Source organism: Centroberyx affinis, unplaced genomic scaffold, assembly GCF_046629955.1.
Source record: "Centroberyx affinis isolate AG114_WGS23_722 - 3 ecotype Tasmania unplaced genomic scaffold, CSIRO-AGI_Caff_v1 ptg000434l_1, whole genome shotgun sequence".
In the NCBI taxonomy this organism is placed as follows: Eukaryota; Metazoa; Chordata; class Actinopteri; order Beryciformes; family Berycidae; genus Centroberyx; species Centroberyx affinis.
Genome location: NW_027279098.1, coordinates 283,664 through 301,299, shown reverse-complemented (window position 1 = coordinate 301,299; position 17,636 = coordinate 283,664). Strand labels below are relative to the sequence as shown.

Below are 17,636 nucleotides of genomic sequence, written 5' to 3'. Positions count from 1 at the left end.
GCTAGTGGTCGGTTGTGGTCCGGACCAGTTAGTGAGTGGTCTTTGTGTCCTAATCCACCTTCCACCTTCTCTCTCCTTCTCTGGCCATGTTGGCAACACTTCTGTTAGCCGAAGAAATGTCAGAAATCATAATTCTTTGTCTATTAAATATACTCTATTATCGATTATGCCTATATTCTTATTGTTGCACTGTATTTTGCAGTTTGTGTGGTTATACCTAGATAGTAATCTATCTATCTATCTATCTATCTATCTATCTATCGATCTATCTATCCATCTATTAGATATGTGAGTAGCTATATTTTCTAAATATGAGCTGAACCGGCGGTCCATGTGGTCCAGATCAGTTGGTCAGTGGTCTGTGGAGTGTGAGTGCAGCTGAGTCACTTTCAGTTTCAATAATAGTTAAGTTTCCTGGTCGGTGACTCAGTGGTTGATGACGGACCACTTTGTTACTACCACAGGCTGGTCGTCGGGGTTGCGCAATAGATAGATAGAAGGTGGATTAGGACACAAAGACCACTCACTAACTGGTCCGGACCACAACCGACCACTAGCTTCAGCGCCCCTAGTGGTAGTAAAGCAGTGGTCCGTGTTAGCGACCATGGTCCGAGGACAGACCACTGGATTGGCTACGACCCCTGCTGGGTTGAGAAGCGGCTTCAAGATGGGGGTTAAAATCTCATCCTCTAAGACAAAGTACAGGATTTTTGGTTTAATTGGTTGGTTTGTCACACTGGACAAAGTTAACATTCACATTTTTGGGGTCTAGCTGGATGCAAAGCTCATATTGAAAAAGTAGCTGGAAAATATTTTTCAAAGTCTTTTCCTTTGAATACTTTGCTTTGTCAAGTAAAGAATGACCAAATAATTACACGTTTTTTTCTACATATGGCCGACCAGAGATTTTAATCAAGACTGAGGATGTTGGAGCTTATATCATCCTGTGGAGGGCGGTGCTATGCCTAGCTGCATCTAAACTGCCACAACTTCTAGAAGAAGAAGAAACGTGACGTCGCGCAAGATGGCGGCCGGTGTCTGTAAACTTTCATGAGCGGAGGATTACTTTCCGTTGTTTTCCTTTTTAAAGTCTAGTTTCCATGTTTAATGAAGCAGCAGAAGACTGTGTGTGTATGGATAACTCTATCTGAACGGAGCTCGCGCCCTTCGCTCTTCTTTCTTAAGGTTTTACCTCAGACTCTTCTCCCGGTAGCCTACAAAGCTTTTGAAGTTAGCATAGCTAGCTAGCTGCTAACAGACAGACAGGGACGGAGCTTAGCAACACAACGCTAGCTAGCTAAAGAGACTGTTTGATATCGAGCAGGTTGTGTTTTGACTCAGTAAGCAGCGTTATTGTATAATGTCTAAAGTCCAGAAGCTGAGAGCGTTGGTGAAGCAGCGACTAACTGCGGCTGTTGAAGAGATATTTGGGCTGTTTGAAAGAACGATAGCAGAGTACGAGGAGGAAGTTTCTCGTTCAAAAGAGCAGAACGACCGACAACGAAAGCTACTGGACGCTGTTTTACATCCTGAAGTGCGGCTACACAGAGCAGGTTGGTGACATTTAAATGTTATTTTCACATTACTCATACACATTTATCATATTTCTGTTGTGAGTAACTTCAATGCTAGCATCATTAATCTCATCTCATAATTAACATTATGAAGTAACGGTAAGAACAAGCTTAGGTTAACTTTTAGTGACGCTCTTCCTTAATGTGTGTATGTGTGTATTTCAGTCTTCCCTCCAGACGTCCAGCAGCTGCTGGTCAGTGAAGAAGAGGTTCCCCCTGAGCAGCAGGACTGGAGCCCCAGTCTGGACCAGGAGGACCCAGAGCCCCCACACATTAAAGAGGAACAGGAGGAACTCCGGACCGGTCAGGAGGGAGAGCGGCTTCGAGGGCCGGAGGAGGCCGATATCACCGAGTTCCCGTTCACTCCTGTCCCTGTGAAGAGTGAAGATGATGAAGAGAAACCTCAGTCCTCACAGCTTCATCAAAGCCAAACTGAGGAGAACAGAGAGGCAGAGCCTCTAGCCAGCAGCTCAACTGAACAGATGAAAACAGAAGCTGATGGAGAGGACTGTGGAGTATCAGAACCAGCCAGGAACTTAGATCCAGCTAGTCATTTACAACCAACTAGTGATGGCAAGACTTCAGACTCTTCTGAACCTGAGACTGAAGACAGTGATGATTATTCAAATGAGACTTGGCGACCTCAGTCAGGTTTAGACTCACAGACATCAAAGAAGAGACAGAGAATTGAAGGACAAATTTTGTTTGTCAGGAACAAGTCCAGGAGAACAAGCTCCTGTTTTTCTCTGAAAACATCTACAGCGTCGGTGAAGCAGCGACTAACTGCGGCTGTTGAAGAGATATTTGGGCTGTTTGAAAGAACGATAGCAGAGTACGAAGAAGAGATTGATCGCCAACGCAGGCTGCTGGAAGATGTTCTGAAGCCTGAGATCCAGATCAACAAAGCAGGTTTGTAGAAGGTTTTTCTACATACTATTTCCAATCAATTCTTCTCCACGTTGCTCAATGCTACATTTTTCCAAAGATGCTCTATGTAAGATTTGCTTCTCCATCTTAACTTTTGTTTTTGGTGCCATGGCTGGATGCTACACCGAAACTTTACTGGGGAATTGAAAATATAAACAAACACGTGATGTGCAATTATCTACGATTAATTGTGCTGCTAAATTACAAGTGCTGTTAGAATTAAATCAATCGACTCTTATGTACTGATAATTATCTCACAGTACCATGTAGACATCTATATAATAACAAAAATACGAGAATTAGTAATAATTAATCAAAGCAGTAACATAATGTACCTGTGAGCATTTACAACAATCATTTACAACCGTGATGCTATGCTATCACAAACTGGTACTGACAGACAACAGAAACAAACAGAAGAATATACTGCCAACAATACAATGAAATGACAAAGGAACTTACTATTTGCTGCACGCACAAACAGAAATGTTTGTGCATGGCAATCAGGTGCACCTAGTGGGTCCTTAGAGTTCAGAGTTCATCTGAGTTCCAGTAGGTGGCTGCCAATAAACCTGACTTAAACTGTCCACTAGGGCACTATGGCAGACTAGTGGAGAAGGGGTTGACCTTTTTAACAACTATCCTATAATTTTAAAAAAGCGAAGTTGCAACAGCAAAACACTCCTGAAATAATTTCTACCAATCAGCATAATCCTGGGTTCTTGTTTAGTATCGATCTCCTCGGGAACTCTGCTCCCCCTCGGGCCTCTGGTTCTTCAAATGCTGACTGAAAAGTTTACTTTAAACTTTTTAGATTTTATTGAAGACATCAGGTCTAAGATTTACCACCTCATTACCTTTACTGATACATCCTGCCCTCGTCTAGATGCTGAGTCGGTTAAGGCTGGTCTCTCTTGACGAACTAATGGACAGCATTTTACTCAAGGACATCTTCCACCCACTAGACATCATGGCAACCAAATGCCTTTTGCGAGTTTTAGAAACTACAGGATCCAGCTTTCTCTCTGCTGTCTGTTCTCTTGTTGTGTCCTTCACCGTCAACACAGTTAGGGTTCAGCCTCTTCTAAAAAAAACCCCAAAAAACAAGAATTGATCCATCTGCTCTCAGCAACTTCAGGCCACTTTTGAAACTACCTTTAATTTCTAAAATCCTGGTTGTATTAAGGCAACTTCTAGAAGTGTTGGACAATTGAAAATTTTCAGTCTGGTTTTCATCACTCAGCAGTGAAACTGCCCTCATCAAGGTGGTAAATGATATCCTGATGGATGCCGATGCAGGTGAGTGCTGCTTGATCTGAGCGCAGCATTTGATACTGTAGATTATGGCGTCCTGACAGGTAGATTGAGGTAGTGGGTTGGTATTTCAGGGATCGACCTATAGTGGTTCTCTTCATACTTGACTGACAGGAAATTCCTTGTGTCCATTGATGGCTGTTCCTCTTCAGTCCTTCATGACGTGTGTTGTGCCACAAGGCTCAATTCTTGCAATGATTTTACTTTAGATTTTATCCGTAGATTTGCTTCCTCTGGGTTTCCTAATTAGTCAGCATAGAATCTCTGTCCATTGTTATGCTGATGATACCCAGCTGTACCTCTCTGTCAAGCAGGGTGAAGTGAATAAATTGGCCTCTGTAGCTACACTGGTCCAATGAAATAGTGGCCACGCATCATACAGATGTCTTCTGAAAATGTATTTTATCTCTCTCTCTTTCGTCAGCAGACACCGTGAAAACTACAAGAAAATAAAAGACATAAAAGGTTCAAAATATACATCTCTGTCATTTTAAAATCTCTCAAGCTAGTGTCCGTTGATGTACAGGCCCAAACATGTTAGCACAACAGAAATGTGCTGAAATCAAATACAATTACTGAAAACGTATCACATTGTCCATGTAAAGGCACATCAACAGACATTATACACAAATATAAAACAAATGAAAGACAATTACCGTGTGCGCCTCTTGGACCATGTGCAGAATAGGGTTATTTTGGGGTCGTATGTCTTTCCTTTGCAGTCATGTTGGATCTGACCCATAATGCCACGGTTATGCCCTTAAATAAACTCTGGTCATGTGACCCATTACACTCTACATTAAAATAAACCTTACATAAAGCGCTCAAAACTTTTAACCAAACATTATTTTAAGGTGGTGATTTTTTGTATCAATGTTACCCTTTTAACATCTTATTTATATTAAATTTTTAATCATTTTTAATGACTGTATGAACTCAAATAATCATGAATTTATGACAGAAACATATAAAATATACATCTTAATGAAACATGTCTCTGAGACAGTTTCATTACCCCCAAATTACTATGATTTATGATAACCTTTCTACAAATATTTGAATAAATGTAGTAATTTCCAGAACCAAATAGTTGGTATCTGTAAAAAACTCGACTGATACTTTAAACTCTCCACACAGGTAGGTGTTTAGAGATTAGTTCCATTGGAACACATTTTAGTTGTTTTCTACAAGTACAACTAATTTATGAATAGGACGTTCAACAATGGATGGATTAGTGAGTCGTTGACCCTCTTTTCCTAGCCTTCTATTTCCTATTTGTATTGTGGCTTTTCGCACCAGTCCATCTTCATCTTTACAAACATCAAGTACTCTTCCAAGTCTCCACTCATTGCGGGGAATCCCTTCCTCTTTGACAATGACAATATCTCCAGTCTTCACATTTCGTCTTGAAGAGTGCCAGCGTTGTCTGAGGGTGATGTTTGCTAGAGATTCTCTTACTCCATCTGCTCCAGAATTGCTTTGTCAGATATTGTACTCTGCGCCACCTTTTCCTGGCATACAGATCTTCTGCCACAAATCTTCCTGGTGGAGGCAGCGGGACAGAGGCTTTCATGGTAAGTAAATGGTTTGGGGTAAGTGGCTCTAGGCCTTTGGGATCATTGATGCTGTCAGTGGTGAGTGGTGGGCGGCTATTTATAATTGACATGGCTTCATAGAAGAATGTTCTCAAAGAAGCATCATCTAAACTTCCAGCGCTCTGTGAGAGGACCCAGCTTAGGACGCTCCTAACTGTCCTGATCTGCCGTTCCCAAACACCTCCCATGTGACTGGCATCAGGTACGTTCATAGTGAAGTCACATTGTTTTTCAGCCAGGTAAGCAGTCAATCTGTCTTTGTCCACTTCTTTTAAAGCCTTTGTCATTTCATTTTTCACCCCAACAAAATTTGTGCCTTGGTCCGATCTGATTTGTCTTACGGCTCCACGGATAGCTATGAAGCACCGCAAAGCATTTATGAAGGCATCAGTTGTTAGATCTTCCAATATTTCTATGTGAATTGCCCTTGAAGATAGACAGGTGAATATGAGACCATATCTCTTCTACTCTTTATGACCTTGCTTAGTGTGAAATGGTCTGAAACAATCCATCCCACAGTAGGAGAATAGTGGCGAGGGATCAACACGGTTAGCAGGTAGATCCGCCATCTTTTGCGTTTCTGTTGGTCTGCGAGCTCTCCTGCACGTAATGCATTGTTTAATGCTTTGCTGCCACCAACAACCCAGTAACCATTTGCTCTCAGTTCATTAAGGGTTTGTTTCAAGTCGAGAGGTAAGGAAGCCTTCTTCAATCGCCCTCCCACCCTGAGAACACCATCTTGCAATACTGGGTCAAGCTGGAACAATTGATGGCTATGTGGCAGTTTACCATGACTCAGTATTCGCATTTCCTCTTTGAAGGCATCCTTTTGTGAATTTTACAAGCACAAGACTGGCCTTTCTTCTGTCATTTATGGGTTCTGCTGTTTTGGCTCTTTTTGCTAGTTGCTGGATCCGAGCAACAACATTCAATACTGTATGCCAGTTTGAGAACTGTTTGTATCTCAAAACAATTGTCCTCTTTAACTACTTTTGTTTGTAGTACTTGTGTCGTTTTGACTTCAGGATCACCCACCAGAAGTTCTGGAGTTGATTTTGGTGTGACGATCTCTCTTTCCCACAGGAACTTGGGTCCAGTAAGCCAATTTGAACTAATCAACTCTGCCACCTTGAGGCCTCTGGAAGCATGATCTGCTGTATTCCGATCAGTGTCGATATAGTACCACTGTGCTGGGTCTGTTGTTTCTCTGATTCTTTGGACTTGATTTGCAATGAAAACGTGAAACCGTCAGGCTTCATTGTTAATGTAGCCCAAGACTACCTGTGAATCTGTCCAAAAATACTCTTGCTCAATTTTGAGCTCCAGCTCCACCTTTAGCATACTGCTGACTGCTGAGGAGACCACTGCAGCTGTTAACTCCAGCCTTGGTATGGTTACAACTTTTGTGGGTCATTGATGAGCGACAAGGAGATGGTGAAGCGAGGCGATTTCTGTTCATCAGAGGGAGTCGTTGCAGTGAAGTGGTTCAACAACAAGTGTGTCACCGTGCTGAGCAACGCTTGTGGGGTGGAGCCGCTGTCTTTAGTGAAAAGATTCACAAAGGAGGCACAACAGAAGGTCGAAGTCCCCTGCCCATCCATTGTCCTGGCATACAATCAAGCCATGGGGGGGTCATCGATCTCTCAGATATGCTTGTGCACCTCTATAAAACGCCAGTGAAGGCACGGCACTGGTACCTGCCTTTGTTTGGGTACATCATCAACGTGAGCATCGTGAATGCATGGCTCATCTACAAGAGGGACTGCGATCTTCTCAAAGAGAAACCGATGCTCCTCAAGATGACACTTTTGTAGCTTTAAAGGTGAAGGGTCATTTCTGTTCCTGGGAAAGACAGTTATTCAAGGATCCATTTGGGCTGTGGAGACCTGGTTCGGCTACACATTTTTTTACAGTTGAATTGGGACACAATTAAAGTTCTCATTATAGGTCCTCAGCCTGCCCTTGGTCCTCTAAATCAACACATAGCAGTCCTGTTTGACTTAAACCTTAATTTTGAGCGACATACTGAAACAAATTGGTTCAGTAATTTTTCCATCTTAAGAACATCGCAAAAATCTGCCTTAAATTTCAGCTTTGCATTTCACCTTGTCTTCACTGCAATGCCCTGTTTGCATTGTAGAACGGCTCCGATATGTTCAAAATTCTGAATGTTCATTTGTCGCTGACCAAAAAATCTGAATCCATTTTGAATTCAGTCTGTAACACCAAGAAATGCAGTAAAAGTTAACTGGTTCTATTATGTTTTGTCCTCCTTGATAGATGTTCCACAGCTGCTGGTCAGTGAAGAAGAGGTTCCCCCTGAGCAGCAGGACTGGAGCCCCAGTCTGGACCAGGAGGACCCAGAGCCCCCACACATTAAAGAGGAACAGGAGGAACTCTGGACCGGTCAGGAGGGAGAGCGGCTTCGAGGGCCGGAGGAGGCCGATATCACCGAGTTCCCGTTCACTCCTGTCCCTGTGAAGAGTGAAGATGATGAAGAGAAACCTCAGTCCTCACAGCTTCATCAAAGCCAAACTGAGGAGAACAGAGAGGCAGAGCCTCTAGCCAGCAGCTCAACTGAACAGATGAAAACAGAAGCTGATGGAGAGGACTGTGGAGTATCAGAACCAGCCAGGAACTTAGATCCAGCTAGTCATTTACAACCAACTAGTGATGGCAAGACTTCAGACTCTTCTGAACCTCAGACTGAAAACAGAGATGATGATTTGAAGGAGACTAGAGAACCTCAGTCATGTTTAGACTCAGTGAAACACAATGAAGTCCTTGCAAATCATATGAAATCTCATCCCGAGGAGAAACAGTTTAGTTGCTCAGTTTGTGGCAAAGGATTCAGCCGGAACGGACTTCTGCAGGCCCACCTGAGGAGCCACACAGGGGAAAAGCCATTTGATTGTACAGTTTGTGGTAAAAGATTTAGTGAAAAGGGAAGTCTGAGGACACACATGAGACTCCATACTGGGGAGAAACCCTTTCACTGTTCAATTTGTGGTGAACAGTTTTGTCATAAGGGAAATTTGCAGACACACATGAGAAGCCATACAGGGGAAAAGCCTTTCAGTTGCTCAGTTTGTAATAAAGGCTTTAGTGCAAAGGTCAATTTGAAGACTCACATGAGAAGTCATACTGGGGAGAAACCCTTTGGTTGCTCAGTTTGTGACAAAAGTTTTAGTCAGAAAAAGACATTGGTTACACACTTGAGAAGCCACACAGGGGAGAAACCCTTTAGTTGCTCATTTTGTGGGAAAAGATTCAGGCAGAGTGGAGCATTGGGAACACACATGAGAAATCACACAGGGGAAAAACCGTACAGCTGCTCAGTCTGTAACACAAGTTTTAGTCAGAGAGGGACATTGGTCATACACATGAGAGGCCATACTGGGGAGAAACCATTTAGTTGCTCAATGTGTGGAAAAAAATTTAGTGAAAAGGGAAATCTGAGGAGACATGTGAGAGTCCATACAGGAGAGAAACCGTACATTTGCAGTGTTTGTGGGAGAAGATTTAATCAGTTGAATTGCCTCAGAAACCATAAGTGTTGTGGTGAGAGCAGCAGCAGGTGAAGCTGCAGAGCTGCTGGTTGAGCTGAACTGTTCAGCAGGAACAGAACAATAAACTAGAGACACATCATGATAGTCCATCATTCAGGAGGAAACCCAAACCCTTCTAGTCAGTGTTGTGGTTCGGGATGCAGCCAAATACAAAATAATTAGCTAACTGTGAACTTCAGCTGAACAGTGTTTTTGATTAGATAAAATTATAAACTGCAAACAGTCAAGTCCATTGCAGTAGAATATTGTAAAACTGAATTTATTCCTTAGCAGCCTGCAAGTAATTAAAGTCACTGAAGGAGAGATGTTCTTAGATTATGTTTTTTTATTAGTGGAATTCCTACTACTGTTGCTCTACTGTGTGCCAGTGGTTTGAGACCAAGACAAGAAGAGAAGCTTATTCATGAGTTATTTAATCAGAAGCTGAAGAGGAAATAACATTTAACTTGTTTATTTAAAAATAGAACTTGATAAAAAAAATTGACAAAATAATTTTGACTCTGCACAAGTAGCTTAATGTTTCTTTACAAAGTAGGCTGAACATGTTCGGCTGGCTTTGGGTAAGGAACGATGAGACGCAAAGATTAGGGTTTAGTAAATTAATAATTAATAAAGGCTTAAATACATTATTATGAACAAGACCAAATATATACGAATGTTCAGGTAATTCAAAACATAACATTTGCAGCCTTTGTTTGTTCACAGCTACGAACCAGTAATCCCTTAAAATAACCTTAAATTTACATTAATTCACCCCTTAATTCATGCAAAATCTCCTTAAAATGAGTTAAGGGGTTTATTAATGGGAGGAGATCCCATCACAACCTCCTTAAACAGCCCAAGTTACTTTCTAATTTAATGTAAAATTCGGGGAGACGTGAACTTTCTATTAATAACTCATTAATAACCTGTAAACCTGCACAAAAGGCATGAAAAAAATCCTTAATTTCTAGAGTCTCTGTGAATCAACTCATGAATAAATCCCTTATAAACCCATGAGACTAACCTTACTTTTTTTCTAACCCTATGTTATATTTAATGGATAATTCATGTTTATGTAATGAGAAATTAAAGACATTTCAGGGATAAAGTTAAGGGGTTTGGTGAAGCAGCTCAGGCTGAGCAGGTTTGCTTCAGGTGCAAGAAAGGCTCAGATTCACCAGTGGAGTCGATCCGCCACCTGGTGGAGAAATGTTTTATTACATGAGGGACAGCGAGGTAACTTTAGGTTTAACCCTGGCGGCTCTTCCGTCTTTTAACTGAGGTAGACTGTTTTGATGATAGTTTCTGTGTTATCTCTCTACCTGCAACACAGACAGTCATGGAGTTCTTGACAAAATCATCTAACAATAAAAATATTCTCAGATTTGGGTCCGAGAGACAAAATCTCATCAGATGGGGTCTGTGGCCCAAATGTAACTAAATGATCCTTGATATGAAAAAGACTGAGGATCACTGGACTAGTGTGTTACATTAATCTGTGGCAGTAGAAACTAGCTAAGGAGGTCCAGCAGCTGGTCAGAAGCCAGAGGTTGTGGGTTCAGTTCCCTCTGTGAGTGATGATTGTATTTTGAGATCCAGCAGTAAAAGGGAATTAAAATCATCTCAAACGAGCCAAACTATCAGACTGCAAGCCACTGGATTATTTGCACTGACCTGCAGAGGGCAGCAACACACCTGAGCGTCTAAACTGCTGCAAATCTTACAAGAAGAAGAAGTGGGACGAAAAAGTCTTGAAAAAAAAGCTTTGTGACGTCACGCAAGATGGCGACCGGTTTATGTAAACTTGATGGTGCTTTGAATTTTGAAAAACAGATCAGCTCAGTTGTAAAATCTAGCTTCTTCCAACTTAGGGTTATTTCCAAAATCAGGCCTTTTCTGTCTTTCTCAGACCTGCAGAAACTAATTCATGCATTAATATCCTCCCGACTCGACTATTGTAACTCTCTCTATTTTGGCATTAATCATCTTCCATCTCCCACTTACAACTTGTACAGAACGCTGCGGCTAGATTGTTGTCTAGACGTAAAAAAAGAGTCCACATCACACCAATCCTGGCTTCACTACACCGGCTCCCTGTCCAATTCAGAATTCAATTCAAAATCCTCCTGTTTGTTTTTAAAGCGTTGCATGGTCTCACCCCTGGCTACATTTCTGAACTCCTGACCCCCCACTCCACTGTTAGGCCCCTTAGGTCCACTGGCAAAGGTCTGCTAGCCATTCCACACTCTGGACTAAAGAAATCTGGCACCGGGGCCTTTTCTATAGCAGCTCCTAAACTGTGGAATAGTCTCCCAGAAATAATTCGATCTGCTGATTCAGTTGACGCTTTTCAGAGTCGTCTTAAAACCCGCTTTTACTCGCTAGCTTTTTGTTCCGATTGATCTGGTGTCTGTGGATGTATGTATACTCATGGCTGTGTGCGTATGTGTGTGTGTGTGTGTGTGTGTGTGTGTGTGTGTGTGTGTGTGTGTGTGTGTGCCCGTGCACATTTTTTTGTGCTCGTATGTGTTGTTTCTTTTTTATTTTTGCACTTTTGTTCTTGTCCTGTTTTATTCCTTGCGTTTTTATTCTTGTTTTGTTTATACTCCCTGCATTTTACTCCTGCTTTGTTTTAACCAATCTCTGTAAAGCACTTTGGTACAAACTTGTTTTGTTTTTTAAAGCACTATATAAATAAACTTGAACTTGAACATGGCTTCCATCTCATCTCATCTCTTGTCTTCTCTTCTCTTCTTGCTCTCTAAAGCCCCTTTCACACTGGTCAAAAAACCCACTAACACCCGCTAACATCCGGCTTTTGTCTTCAGTGTGAAAGGGTCCAAGCGGCATTCACTCCCGGGTCACATGACTCTGCAGTAGTCACGGGTAATTCTCGGCTCCAGCTCCGATCGGCATTGATGGGAACATGACACCCGGGTGGACACACTAATTTTCCCCGCGAGCGATGAAGTTCCGGACGTTATTGTTATTTATTTATTTATATATGGCTGTCGGAACTGACGTCCGGTAACTTACCAGCTACACCGCTCCCTGCTCCAAACATCAGACCATGTGCGTCCATGAAGAAAACGTGAGCAGCTTGTTCTTCTTAGGGGATTAAGCCTCACTACCATCTGCATGGAACGCTGCATAATTCCAACCGTTAATAATAATTCCGTTGCACTCCTAAGGTCCGATGACGTCATTCTGCATAATAATTAGCCATGTGCTTCTGTTTGTTTGAGAGGGGAGAAAATTCGGAATAATGGGCCATCGGAACAATGGCATGGCACCGTTCAGTCGGAGTTGAGTTTGAAAGAGAGACTGAAGTCAAAGATATAAAAAAAAAAGTAACCACCGTAACATTATCACTGGCCTCCATGATTTCTACTGTTTGCTAACCCTGTTTTCTGGGGCGTTCGTGGCGTCGAAGGTGACACAGCAGAAAAAAAACAGAAAGGCAAACTCGTCTACTGCCGATGTGAAAGGAGTCAATCGCCTATTTTTAGCGGGTTTACCCGCGTTTAAAAAACCCGCATATACTCGCTAATTTTGGTGTAAAAAGGGTATAAGGAATCTGAAATGCTTCCTGCACAGCTGCTTCCACTCCTCTTCATTACAGCTGACAAAAGCAAGATTAAGGAATATACAACACTTCAACATCATCAGTTAGTAGTTTTAGCTTTGCTAGATTTATGACCTATCCTTGTATCTAGACTTTATTCTAGCCAACCAAGTTTAAAAACACAGGCCACCCTGGCGAGAGCAAACTATTACCTTACCTGACCTTTCTTGGTCCCAGGCTTTCTTGGCGCTGCCTCTGTCTGCCTCCTTTCCCTTCTCTTTTCTTTCCAAACATATTTTTTCATCTGTGTCTTGCTGACCCCCGGTCCTGCCTTACTCAAGGCCCGTTTCATCCTAGTGGACGGGTCCACAACCCCTCGCGCCATTCCTGCAGCGGGCTGGAATGGAATATATGGGGATATCCCTTTTTGGCTTCGAGGCCTGCGGGAGCTAAGGTTGGGTTAGAGACCTGAAGGGAAGGGACGAGTGAGGCTGAGACAGGGTCAGTTAAGAGGGGCCTGGGCATGGCAAGCCTCCACCCGTTCGTTAGTCTTGTAGTAGAAAACCATGCTTATAGCTGATATATATAATAAACACATATTCTAATATGCATAAGATCAAGTCAAAAGCCTGTAAGACAGAAGATCTCAATGGCCATGTACTAGCAGGATGAACAGGCCCAAAATAGATAACGAGGCCAGTAGTCTGTCACCTTGATGGATGCCAGACGATGGGAATGCACAAGGAAGCCTTGGGGAAGCCTCAGGAGACTGTCCACCATTATGGTTTAACAAACAAGAAACTACACTTGCTGTTCTACATTTAGACTTGAGACTTGACATTAATGACATGACTGTAGAACGGGTTTTCTAAAGCTTCTTATTCAGCGTGTCTAGCTGCAGGACAAGAACCAGGTTGATCAGCCAATCCACTGTCAGGGTTAGCGTGAGTAAGGCTGAAGTTACTGGACTTCTGTCTGGGTGACAAATGTGTACAAATGTGCTCTTTTTATGTTAATATGTTATATATTTTTTAATGTTAAATTCTGCCCCGTTTTCACTAGCTACAACTCACTGAAAGCATGTATTAATAAAGCCAAGTCATAGTATTTCCACGTATGATTCAGCTTATTCTATTCAACTGACTATATCTGGAGGAGTAAAGTGCACATAGCAAAACAATCTGAACCAGTTGAAGAATATAAAGCAGGTGGGCTAGAAGTAACTGATACTGAATGTATAAACTCTGAAAACAAACCGGATCCTTCTGGACACATCAGGATAGTTCTTGGTCTCGTATTCCAAGGGAAGTTTTCCTGAAACTCAGTGGATCACTTTCCTGACAAACTGTGACTTTGAGTTTAAAAACTTTGTTAAACTGTCCTCATTCCATCAGAAGGTGTGACCGAGCTGGAAATTAATTTGCAACCACAATTTCACACATCACAATAATCCCTTATGGAATAACAAATATGTCTTACATGGAAAAAAGTCGCTGTCTAATGAGGAATGGTTGGAAAAAGGTCTGTGCTGCATTTGTTAAACAACAGAGGAATCATAATGCTGTATGATGATCTCTGAAGTTCAACATCTGTTTTGACCATAAGCAACATCTTAATGTTACCAAGGCAACCCCACAATCTGTAATTACGATGATTTATATTTTTTCTTTGGAGTGCATGCTCAAATCTCGCTGTCTTCCTCAGCTTCTATTGGACACGACTTGGTCCAAAACGATGAAACAAGTCGATAGAGAATTTTATAACTGAGGAGTTATCTCTATGAACCAGTAATCCCTTAAAATAACCTTACATTTTCATTATTTACATTAATTCACCCCTTAATGCAAAATCCCCTTAAAATGAGTTAAGGAGGCTTTTAATGGAGGAGATCCCATCTAAACCTCCTTAAACTCCCCTTAATGTTTGACTGCTTACTTTCTAATTTAATGTAAACTTAATGTAAACTAGAGTCTCTGTGAACCAACCCATGAATAAATCCCTTATAAACCCATGATACTAACCTTACTTTATTAAAGCTGTTATTTTTAATGCATAATTCATGTTTATGTGATGGAGAAATTAAGGACATTTCAGGGATAAAACGAAGGGTTTTGGTTTCGTCGTGTCCCACATCAGGCAAACTTCAGTCCCCCAAATGTATTGAAAACCTTCTGTGTGCAGAGTGTGGACTGAGTCTCTGAACCCCAATCAGCTGAGGAAGTGGATCTGTAAAGAAATCCCTCCGGTGAATTCCTGAGCCGGTGTGTATTTCTGTATTTAAGATTTACACAGCTGGTCACATCCAAAACTGAGAGAGAGAGAGAGAGAGAGAGAGAGAGAGAGAGAGAGAGAGAGAGAGAGAGAGAGAGAGAGAGAGAGAGAGAGAGAGAGAGAGAGAGAGAGAGAGAGAGAGAGAGAGAGAGAGAATTATAGTTATGGAGAGGATATTATCTATTATTAATGTTCTGGTTATTTTAGGTTAAATAAGAGACTGTTGGAGTGTGTTAATAAAGTTGGACTTGTACAGGATCCTTAGGCCCAGCTTTCTGATGTTTTCTTTCTTTCTTCTCTCTCTCTCCTGCATTCTTTCTGACTTTTTAAATAAACCTGATTATTTTCAAAAAGTCTCTCCGTCTGAAGTTTGACGTCACACTCGTGCGCCAACGCTAACTTGCCAGTGGTTTAGCTGCGGAGCTAAGTAGCAGAGACTTCCGTGTCCACTCGCTGTGTGAAAATGTCTAAAGTCCGTCAGCTGAGAGCGTCGGTGAAGCAGCGACTAACTGCGGCTGTTGAAGAGATATTTGGGCTGTTTGAAAGAACGATAGCAGAGTACGAAGAAGAGATTGATCGCCAACGCAGGCTGCTGGAAGATGTTCTGAAGCCTGAGATCCAGATCAACAAAGCAGGTTTGTAGAAGGTTTTTCTACATTAGACTTACTGCACTGATCTCAGTACAGTGACAGCTCGCCGCTTTTACATTATTTTACAAGCTGCTGCCTTTAAACTCGCTCCATTCCTGAATTAATGTCTAAAAATGTTTGCCTCGCTCAGCTCCGTCAAGCGTCACGCACGACGTCAAACTAAGACCGGAAGTTCGGTGGTCTGGCTTTCAAAATGAAAGACTAAAAATGTGTTGCGTTTGCAAAAAGGAAGCATTGAAATGTACAGAACAAAAATCTGAAGTATACACAAAATAACAAAAATCGCATAAAGATGTGCATGGTATTTCTGATGAGTAGATAATGGATGGGTAAATTAGAGGCAAAAATTAATATTTGACAACATAAACAGAAAATACCAGGAAACTTAGAACAATTTCAACCACCAAAAATATCTCCATTTAACCCGTGGCTGTTCCTGAAGGCTGTAGAACGGGTGTTAAAATGGTTGTTTATTGTATAGCGAGACACAGGACACAATTTGCAGAAACCCCACAACCTTTCTGGGGCCCTTTGTGTCAGCACAAGTGGCCTCCCACCTCTAGGCTGTAAAGGTGTCGAATTGACACAGTCCACGGCTCAAGGAGTTGAGTCTATGCCAGAGATGTCTCCACAAAACATCTCATGAGATTAACAACAGGATGCGACCACAGCAAAAGAGGTTTGGTACTCTCTCACACATTCCAAAGGTAAATTAATGACCGTTATCTAACAGCCCATCAGTGTGAGACGGACCCAGGAACACTTAATGAGCCACACACACATACACACATGGAAATGGAGAATCTTCCTCCTTTCTTTATCTGAAGTGCAAGACTGTTCTGAGGAATTAAAAGGGACAGTCACAACTGTAACAGACTGGAATACACATCGTGTCATCGCTGAAGAACCAAGAAGTGTTTCTTTACCCTCTCCAGGGCTTCACCCACTCTCCCCCTTTACAACAGGACAGCCATAAATCCTCCCACTCTCCACATTCTTCTTTGAACCTACTTTCAACCCTATACTTCCCAAAATGTCTTTAATGAGTTTATTATGTAGGTTGAAGTATATGCTAAATGTGTTAACTATATATATGTTGAAGTTGTTTAATCAGTAGTAAGTTGCATGTATACACAATGTTGTCTACCTTATTTGAGGAAATAATTGCAATTGTATCAGTGATTCCCAGGGGAGCACTCTCTCTCATTTGCATGGTAACACACTGCCACCGTGTGGTCATATATAGTTTCGATATGCCAGTATAATATTGACCAAGTTTGATTGTATTAAATGGTGAAATTGTCTTTTTACATTAGTCACGCAGTTAGGAACACAAGTTAAATATCTGAGTTAACTTGGTGAGGACTGTAGCTTATAGCCAAAGAGTAGACCCTGAAAGTTTTATTTGATGTCCTTATGTTAATGTGTTATGCGATCAATAAATGTAGGTTCACAAGTTTTATTATAGGCTATCTGTCGATTGACAACAGTAATTGGTGGAATATGTAAAATACCGGCGTACTATCTTAAAAGAAATCTTTATTAGACCAGATAGTAACAGGACATAAAATACAACAGAGAAATACAATTTCTCCTGTATTTCCCCCCCCCCTCCTTGATTCGGGGTGGAACCCTTTCAAACAAAGGAATTAGTTAGTGAACAAGGCGTAACCGCAATGCGACTTTAGCTGAAAACTTAAAGTTTGAACCTGTAGTTAGAGACGTCGTTCTCCAAATTGCCTTAACTTAGAATCGCGTGCAAGAAGTTTGAACCTCGTTTCTAATAGTTAGGAAGTTATCAACGCCCGGCCAGCGAAGATTATTTTCAACGCTATTTAAGAACAAGATCATTTAGTTTTAAGTTAGGCCAGAGAAGTCAGAAGCTTCAACTCCTTCCTCGACCAACTGCAGCCGAAACACTCTTGCGCAATATCGCCAAAGTGTTCTACATCGTGAGTCCGTTGTCGACAGCTGTCGACAATGGCAGCTACTCCATCGCCTGCCGTTGCTAGGCAACCCGACCACGCCGAGTTCGCCTCTCCGAGCTTGGTGGGATCAGGAAAGCCAGCCCAACCAGCGGGACTTCTCAACAGAACAAGTAGGCTCTGATCTTTCCACGTCTTTGCTGCTGAGAGTTGATGCAAAAGCTTCGATTGAAATTACATAAATAATTCAGGAAAAGTTAGGAT

At 41.8% G+C, this 17,636-nt stretch overlaps 2 protein-coding genes across 2 annotated transcripts in view; both read left to right on the top strand.

Annotated features, from left to right (window-relative positions):
• Positions 1 to 1,265: 1,265 nt before the first annotated feature.
• On the top strand, positions 1,266 to 7,797 carry LOC139642132 (uncharacterized; the record flags this gene model as incomplete). The annotated part of the gene is made up of 3 exons (XM_071516864.1): positions 1,266 to 1,553; positions 1,740 to 2,483; positions 7,691 to 7,797. Coding segments are annotated over exons 1-3 (1,044 nt in total), but the record flags the coding sequence as incomplete, so codon positions are not given.
• Positions 7,798 to 15,228: 7,431 nt separating this feature from the next.
• LOC139642124 (zinc finger protein 91-like) overlaps positions 15,229 to 17,636 on the top strand; it is a 188,275-nt gene continuing 185,867 nt past the window's right edge. Inside the window, exon 1 of the mRNA XM_071516855.1 lies at positions 15,229 to 15,432. Within this exon, the coding sequence (XP_071372956.1) occupies positions 15,261 to 15,432 (172 nt within the window). The 5' untranslated portion in view covers positions 15,229 to 15,260. The remainder of the gene's footprint in view (positions 15,433 to 17,636) is intronic.